At 44.6% G+C, this 9,286-nt stretch overlaps 1 protein-coding gene across 1 annotated transcript; it reads left to right on the top strand.

Annotated features, from left to right (window-relative positions):
• Positions 1 to 2,316: 2,316 nt before the first annotated feature.
• On the top strand, positions 2,317 to 8,755 carry S100A10 (S100 calcium binding protein A10). Its single transcript, XM_033924012.1, has 3 exons — positions 2,317 to 2,470; positions 6,765 to 6,932; positions 8,289 to 8,755. The coding sequence occupies exons 2-3, from the start codon at positions 6,795 to 6,797 to the stop codon at positions 8,451 to 8,453; spliced, it is 303 nt and encodes a 100-aa protein (XP_033779903.1). The 5' UTR covers positions 2,317 to 2,470; positions 6,765 to 6,794; the 3' UTR covers positions 8,454 to 8,755.
• The last annotated feature ends 531 nt before the right edge of the window (positions 8,756 to 9,286 follow it).

Raw genomic sequence — 9,286 nt, 5'->3', positions numbered from 1 at the left:
TTACAACTTTACGATCAAGGTGTACAGTTTGAGAATTCTAATAGTACAGTGGTACCTCGGTTTACAAGTGCACCGGTTTGCGAGTGTTTTGCAAGACGAGCAAAACATTTGCAAAATCGGCGCCTCAGAAACCGAGCGTGGCTCGATTTACGAGCGCCACCTCCCACGATCCGGCACCCTCCCCCCCCCCCGCGATCCAGCACTCCCCCGACGTGATTGCCCCCCCCCCCCGCCGCTTCTTACAGTCATCTGGGCACCGACACTGGCATGTCCTGTGCTTGGTGCCAGTGCCCGAAGATCGTCCAAACACTGAATACACCACCAATGTGGGTCAGTGAGGGAAATCACGTGCTGGCAACGGCTACATTTCTTGAAGCCTGTGACTGCCAGGACATATATGGGAAGATAGCCGCAGCTAAGTCAAAACCTGCCAGCTGAGGCTGCGAGGCAGGCCCCGCTGTGACTGAAAGAAAAAGTAAAATAAGTTGCTGGTTGTTTTTTTTTTTTATGAAACGCGCATAAAATACACAGCGACCCTGAAAAGAAATAAAACACGAGCCGCAGTGAGAGAAGGCACGAAGTAGAACTGAGTCTAGTGCAGAGCATCAAAATAAGGCTTCTCGGCTCTGTGGAAAACTGAGAACTGAGGAGAGATGCGCCCTATGCTGGGCAGGAAGGCACTTGCACATACGCGGTGCAGCAGTCACGAACTTTCTGAAGTTCTACAAGCAATTTTTCTTGCGAAGATATTCGCATCCGGGCTCCGTGGATGACATCACCCACATGTGAGAATATATTGTCTGCTTGTCCTGGGATAAAACATCAATTAGATAAAGATAATAGGAAAGAGGAAAGAAGACCCCCAGAGAAATTTTAAACATTGTTAACAAGGAACCCAGTAGCCCATCCTCAAGGTGGCCAATCCAGGTCACTAGTACCTGACAAAACCCCAAAGAGTAGTAACATTTCATGCTACTGATCCAGGACAAGCACTGGCTTCCCCCATGTATTTCTCAATAACAGACTATGGATTTTTCCTCCAGAACTTGTCCAAACATTTCTTAAAACCAACTACGTTAACCACTCTTATCACAACTTCTGGCAACGTGTTCCAGAGCTTAACTATTCTCAGTGAAAAAATATTTCTTCCTATTGGTTTTAAAAGTATTTTCCTGTAACTTCGAGTGTCCCCTAGTCTTTGTAATTTCTGACGGAGTAAAAAAAAAAAAATCGATCCACTTGTACCTGTTCATATGTGTTAGGTCTCCCTTTTAGTTTGTATTATACCTCTCTTATTTTTCAGTACTGTTTTTTTAAACATGGTAATCCTAATATAATATACCAGTGGTCTCAAACACGCGGCCCGCCAGGTACTATTTTGAGGCTCTCAGTATGTCTATCATAATCACAAAAGTAAAATAAAACAGTTTCTTGATCATCTGTCTCTTTAGCTATAAATGACAATATTATTATTAAGACTTAGCCAAAAGGAAAGATTTATAAACTATAAAGAGTTTTACCTCATGCAAAATTGTCAATTCTTTAATAACACATGAACTATTTTTTCAGAGGCCCTCCAAGTATCTACAAATCCAAAATGTGGCCCTTCAAAAGGTTTGAGTTTGAGACCACTGTAATATACTATTAATTATTAAGTTTCAATTTGCTGTTTTTGAGTCTACTTCATTATTGTATTTATATTTATAATTGGTCTTTTACCAATTACAAATATAATATAATTTGGTCTTTTATATTTATAATTGGTCTTTTACTGTTATGCTGTTAACAAAATTGTAAGCTTTTTGTTGAATTGTACACCACTGTTGATGAATAAATAAATATACCGCCTTTCTGTGGTTACAATCAAAGCGGCTTACATATTATACACAGGCACTTATTTTGTATCTGGAGCAAATCGGGCCACTGCCTTAACCTCTAGGGTACTCCTTTTTCATTACTGGCCTGATTAAAATATGCCCAAAGCAGCCCTTGCACATTACACCTTATGAACTGCCAAAGAAAGTTATCTTTGGCATAACCCAAGTGCAGAAAATCTGAGAGACTGAGATCTTACTCTCAACATACCTGGTCTAAGTGCAAGGGTCATTCCTGTCATCATATCTGAAAAACAAACCCATTTGAGACTGCCTCCAGTCTCTGAGGTGCACCCTGCCCACAGTGCTATCATCTTAGAAGGAAGATGTGGGTGTGGAAGAGCTAAAGCTTCACCAGTGATCTGAGAGGATAAACCCATCCAGTTGAAAACCAAAAGAAAAAAAAAAAAAAAGAATTCTTGGCCAAGCCTGAAAAAGGGCAGCAATGCACCAACAGAGCAACCAATCCTGACATCAGCATCAGATTACAAGGGGCTGGTCCCAGGGCTGGGAGTTGGCAAGAGACAGCGCTCACCCTCACTCTCTTTCAGACACCATAGGCTGCTGTTGCCCCTCAGAGCACTCTCTCTTCCCAGGTAAGTGCCTACTTTCTCTCTCAGCGTCCAGCAGTACTTTGGAAATGTTAGTACTTAGCGGAAGAGAGGGAGGAAGCTGGCTGGAGCTGTGCGTGAGCAAGTATAGCAAGGTTTCCCAGGCTGTCCACTGATATTCTGTGCCTTATAGTATGAGAGCTATAAAGAGAGGTCAGCAGACTGTGTAATTCTCCTGACATCTGGCCTACAGCGTTCCTGTGCATAGGTGATCAGGAATTATAAACGAAAGGAATGGTTTGGTGTTGAAAGGAGACATAAGGGCAGAAAACTCGCTAATAAAAGTGTCAGGGTTGCTGAAGGACCACACCCAAAGCACATCACCACTCTTCACAGACAGTTGCAGCTGGGGGAGGGGTGTGGATACATGCTAGATACAGGAGAAAGGAAAAGGCTGCTGTTCAGTGTTGGATTTGGGGGGGGGGGGGGGTGATGCCAGATGCAGAAGAACATAAGAATAGCCTTACTGGGTCAGAACAATGGTCCATCTAGCCCAGAATCTCGTCTTCAGGGAGGTCAAATACCTGGCAAAAACCCAAATAGTAGCAGCATTTTATGCCACCAATCCAGGGCAAGCAGTGGTTTCCCCATGTCTGTCTCAACAGTCGACTATATGGACTTTTCCTCCAGGAACTTGTCCAGACCTTTTTTTAATAAGAACATAAGAATAGCCTTACTGGGTCAGACCAATGGTCCATCTAGCCCAGGGAGTGCTATGGATGCAATGCTAAGTGCAGGAAAAGAGTGTGGATGTAGTGCCAGATGATTGGACGGGTGGGGCGGGGGGGAGGGGGGGAGAGAGTGGGTGGACTGCTGGCTGAGGAAACAAAGGACAGCTGTGATATACTGGTTATGGGGAGTGGTGCTAGTGCAGTGCCAGATGTAGGCGCAGGGAGTGGTGTGGCTGCAAGAAAGGGTTGCAAGCGCAGTGCTGAATACAGGGGTGGGTTGTGGATGCAGTGCAGATACAAAGGAGGGTTGTGGTGTGGATATAGGGGCAGAATTGGACACAGAGAACATCTGCACATGAGAAACACTTTTTTAAAAAGAGAGTTGGGGAGAGGTATTTACCAGCGCATGCACAGCTGGAGCTAAGGAGTTACAGTAAAACCTTGGTTTGCGAGCAGAATTTGTTCCAGAAGCATGCTTGTAATCCAAAGCACTTGTATATCAAAGCGAATTTCCCCATCGGAAATAATGGAAACTCAAGATGACTCGTTCCACAACCCCAAAACTTTAATACAAAATACTATGCGTACTTGTATTGCAAGCCTTCGCTCATTTAGAACAGTCACTACGCTCCTGCAGCGTCAGAGAGAGACGAACCGTCGGTCCAGTTGTGATGATGTGACGCGTGTATACTGTATGAACTCGTATTGCATGACTTTGCTTGCTTAGAACAGTCACTACACTCTTGAAATGTCAGAGAGAGAAGAGCCATCGGCTCAGCTGTGATGTGTGTACTTGTATTGCAAGACATTGCTTGTATATCAAGCTAAAATTTAATCAAATGTTTTGCTTGTCTTGCAAAACAAGTTACTTGCAATCCAAGGTTTTACTGTATATTTATTAGGAAGGAAATGAGTCTCATAACTGCCTTTTATTATCCATTTTTTCAGCTCCATCTTTTTCCTAAATTGTTCATAATTCAGTCATCTGCAATAAAACACCATAACAAATATAGGCAAAAGAAGCATGTTAGAACATTGGATAATATAAACAGGGTTGACAAGTGAGGATAGTATGCATTAATGTCTGTCATCCCACTAACTTTGTTCTCCTCATTTTGGCAGCACCCACTTTTCCCTCAAGGCTCTTGCTGCCTAACCCTCCTTTCTGTCTTCCAGACAGGCAAAATATTCTGAATCCTTTTTACTACAAAACTAAAACAGTAAAGTGGCTTCTGAGCTGTTGGATCAGATCCTGTTCGGTGGAGATGTGCTACTTGTGGTGATGGATTCACTGCATGATTTTTGTGTTGCTGGACCTAGCTATTTTCTGTAGGGTATGTACGGCCTGCACTTTTGGACCAGCCCCATTCTTTAAGATGTACGAGACATTTGGTGATGGCCCCAGCTATAGGCAGGCTGCAAATGTACCAAATAAATAGATTTCTTTGATGTTAGACCTGGCTATTTCTGCAGTTTGTGTAGGGCCTATGGTTTTGGACTAGCCCTGCTCTGTTGGTCATATGGGACTATTTCTGCAGGTTATGTAGGGCCTATGGTTTTGGACTAGCCCTGCTCTGTTGGTCATATGGGACTATTTCTGCAGGTTGTGTAGGGCCTATGGTTTTGGACTAGCCCTGCTCTGTTGGTCATATGGGACTATTTCTGCAGATTGTGTAGGGCCTATGGTTTTGGACTAGCCCTGCTCTGTTGGTCAAATAGGACTATTTCTGCAGGTTGTGTAGGGCCTATGGTTTTGGACTAGCCCTGCTCTGTTGGTCATATGGAATTATTTCTGCAGGGTGTGTAGGGCCTATGGTTTGGACCAACCCCACTCTGTTGACCATGTGAGATTATCTCTGAATCAATGTGTAGGGGCCTGTTGTTTTATCCCTGGTCTTGTCTGAAGAAAGCATAGGGCTTGATGGTGCAGTCAGTGGTTGGGTATGATCTGAGCTCAGGGCCTACATGTGAATTCTATTGTTGCTACGAGATGAATAAATCATAATCATTGACCGTGCCAACATGTTTTGTAAGTGAATGGCAAAAGCAAAAGTTGTTCCATTCTTAGTCCCAAGGGCTGCAGCAGGCCTCCCGGCCCCAGATCTGAGGAACAACCCTACCACACCTTTTCCTAAGCTGGGATCTGTAGAGCCAAAGCCTGTGCATGTTTCAACAGGATCCATACCAGTGTATCAAAAGAAGTGTGAAGTCTGATGTGTGTCTAGGTTGGGGAATAACAAAGACAGAGTTTATGACTTTGGGCTCCTTGTATTTGTAGCGAAATCCTGATGTGAGTGAGGTCTGTGATACAGGAAAGGGCTGATACTGATCGGCAGATGAGTTGCCCCGGCTGGATTGCAATGTTCCAGCTTCAGTGGGGATATTGTATGAGAGGCATCTCCATATACAAAATGACTTTCATGGGACCAATGGGAGCTGCAATATGAGAGGGAAAGTCCCTTTATATAGTGAGCAGAGACACCCAACAAAGGAATCCATGAGCCTAGTGTAGCTGCAGATATTAATCACACATTAGGCAGAAAGTTAGCTTTGTTTCTCAGTCTCAGGCTTTCCTTTTCAGCTGTAATTATAGCCACGTTGCATCCTGAAGGGGAGGGAGGAAAAGAAGTCTAGAGATTCAAGAAGCAGCTTTCAGCCTCTGCTCTACTCTACAATAAGAAATTGCTCTGGCATGTGGATGTTCGTGTGCATGTCCTATAAATGTGCTCCCTACAGTGTGTTTAAGCAAACATGTTTATACAACATGATACAGTAAAACCTTGGTTTGCGAGCATAATTCGTTCCAGAAGCATGCTTGTAATCCAAAGCACTTGTGTATCAAAGCGAATTTCCCCATAGGAAATAATGGAAACTCAGACGATTCGTTCTACAACCTAAAAACTTTAATACAAAATACTATAGGTACTCGTATTGAAAGATCTCGCTCATTTAGAACAGTCACTACACTCCCGCAGCATCAGAGAGAGAAGAACCATCGGCTCAGTTGTGATGATGTGATGCGTGTATACCGTATGTACTCGTATTGCAAGACCTCGCTCGTTTAGAACACTCAATACACTCCCGCAGAGTCAGAAAGAGAAGACCCATCGGCTCAGTTGTGATGTGTGTATACTGTATGTACTTGTATTGTAAGACATTGCTTGTATATCAAGCTAAAATTTAATAAAATGTTTTGCTTGTTTTGCAAAATGCTTGCAAACCAAGTTACTTGCAATCCAAGGTTTTACTGTATTTGCATTTTATGTAATATAACCTGTTTTGATCCAATACTTTTTTTGTTGGTTAAGCAGAATACAAATGTGCTATTAAATAAAACAGAAGCATGTGGGAGGGGGTGGGAATCCCTGCATAGATGCTTCTTCCCTTTGCCATGTGCACTATTCAGAGCTGGTGGGCACTGGGCAAAGTCTCGGGTGTCAGAAAGGGGTCGTACTCTGCTTTTCCTCTTTGCTGAATAACAGCACTAGCCACTTCTTCCCATCTAATGTGCTAATGCCCTCCCTTCACCTTATCCTCCCTACTCCTCCCCAGCATTGCATGTTTTGTCACACACAGTTCCATGAGTAACAAGTGCTTTGTTCCTTCAGGTGTGACTTCTCACTCACCCAGGTAAAAAAATGGTGGTGCCTTCTCAGATGGAAATTGCTATGGAAACCATCATGTTCAACTATCACAAGTATGCAGGGGACAAGGGCTTCCTGACTAAAGATGATGTCAAAATTATGATGGACAAGGAATACCATGAATTCATGAAGGTAAGAACGGAGTCTGTCTCACCTCCAGTCCACCTATCTCCCATTCCCCTACCTCCTTCCTGTCCCACACTCAACCCCAATCCAGCTCCCCAACTCTCTTCTAACCCACTCCCAACCTCTTTAATACCTCCCATATCCAACTATCTTCCATTACCCCACATCCTGTCCCACTCACAGTCCCAACTGACCTTCCTATCTCTCTTCCAACTTTTCTAGCCCTTCCCATTCTCCCCCTACACTTTCTGTCCTACTCAGTCCAAGCCCAACTCCCTGTCATCTCGTCTCCAACTTAACATCTTCTATCCAACTATCTCACACCACCTGTCCTACTGTCAGCCCCAAGCTTCCTCCCTGTCCTTCCTTCTCAATCTTTCTACCACCTCTCATTCAACTACCTTCTGCTCCCTCTCCTAACTTCCAATCCCATTCCCAGCCCCATCCTACTCCCAACTTCTCTCCAATCTCCCATCCACCTATTGCCCTCCTCCCACTTTTTACTCCTTTCTCAGCCCCAACCCTCTTCCAGCCCCTGTCCCTCTTCCAACCCATTCCCAGCTTAACACTTCATATCCAGCTGTTGCCCGCAGCCCCTAGTTCCTGCCCTACTCTCAGCCTCATCCACATCCTTTTCCCTCTTCCACTCAACTCTTAACCTCTATACTACCTCCCGTCCAACTATCTCCCACTCCCCTCTCAACTTTCTGCCCTACTCTCAGTCCTAATCCATCTCCATGTCCCACTTTTAACCCACTCCCAAACTCTCTGACTCCCATCCAACCATCATCCTGACCCCCAACTTCCTGTCCTTCTCTCAGCCCCAATGCACCTCCCTGACCCTTTCCCAACCTATCATCTCACACCCAACTATCTCCAACTCCCCTCTCAACTTTCTGCCTCAACCTACCTCATTGTTCCTCTTCCAACCTTTCTATAACCTCCCATCTATATCCCCTGCCCCTTCCCACTTTCAGCTCTAATCTTCCACCCTGTCCCTCTTCTCTCTGTATTCTTGCCTTACCTCCACTTTTTTCTCCACTCCCAGCTACATCATATCTGCTGTTCCCTCCACCTCCTATTTCACCTCTCATCCCACTGTCCATCTGATTTACTTCAGTACCATACCCTAAACACCTGAGAAAACATTTCAGTCAAGGACTGGAGATGATCACTCTCCAAACAGATTGCGATACAAAAGGGGAGAAGTGTAATAGGGAAGGCAGTGGGGTGTCATAATAAAAGGGAAGGTGGCTCACTGAAATGGAGAGTGCTCCAGAAAAAAACGTGGGAGAGTTTCAGATGGGATAATCCTTCCTTTTAGATGAGGGGATTTCATGATCAGATTTTCTCTTTCTGCAGAACCAAAAGGATCCTCTGACTGTTGATAAAATAATGAAGGATTTGGACCAGTGCAGGGATGGACGAGTGGACTTCCAAGGCTATTTCTCACTCATCGCTGGATTGCTCATTGCCTGCAATGACTACTATGTACACCATATGAAGCCCAAAGGCAGAAAATGCTGAGTGTGCAAAGAACTCAAGTATCTGCCAGAAACAAAAGGAAGGATGAAGCCCGAGCCCCCCCACCCGGCCCCTCCCTATCTCTCAGCAGCTTCTCCTTTCACGTCAGCTCCCCGGCCAATTTCAAGGTGTTTTCAGGCTGCCGTTGCTTCTATCCTTGTGCCTTGTTTGTTGAGGCCCTCCTTACTCCTGTGTGCTGTGCAGGGGTAGAAATTCACTCTGACGAGGGCCAAGATCAGTATGTGGCTCCTGTGCCCAAAGCTCAGAGCTGCTGGAAATAAAAGTAGCATTTCTTATGGAAAAAAGTGTCTGGCTTTCTCTTTATTTTCAGGTCCTGGGGAGTCGGCGAATGTGGTGAAATCAGTTAGCTTAACAGAGTTTTAAAAAGATTTGGATAATTTCCTCAAAGAGAAGTCCACAGGCCATTATTGAGATGGCTTGGTGAAATCCACGGTTTATTCCTTGAATAAGCAGCATTAAATCTATTTTTATTACTTGGGATCTAGCTAGGTACTTGCGACCTGGGTTGGCCACTGTTGGAAACAGGATACTAGGCTTGATGGACCTTCAGTCTGTCCCAGTATGACAATTCTTACGTTCTTAACTGGTGCTATGAAAATTCTTTACCCTGGACGAGGACAGAAGGTGAGACTGGGAGCTCGGAGTTCATTCACTGGGAGGCATAGCTTCCCCTCAGAGCAGGAGTGGAAACAGTGAGGGAAATGAATCAGCATCTAGCACAGTTATGAAGTATTTAGCGTAACATAGCCTTATGTTCTGAGGCTGCTTTCAATCCTAACATTTGCTCTTGAATCTACCACCCCTCAACCTCAAAT

The sequence above is a fragment of the Geotrypetes seraphini genome, chromosome 16, assembly GCF_902459505.1.
Source record: "Geotrypetes seraphini chromosome 16, aGeoSer1.1, whole genome shotgun sequence".
Lineage (NCBI taxonomy): Eukaryota > Metazoa > Chordata > Amphibia > Gymnophiona > Dermophiidae > Geotrypetes > Geotrypetes seraphini.
The sequence above is the reverse complement of the archived record's forward strand: the minus strand, read 5'-3'. Positions and strand labels throughout refer to the sequence as shown.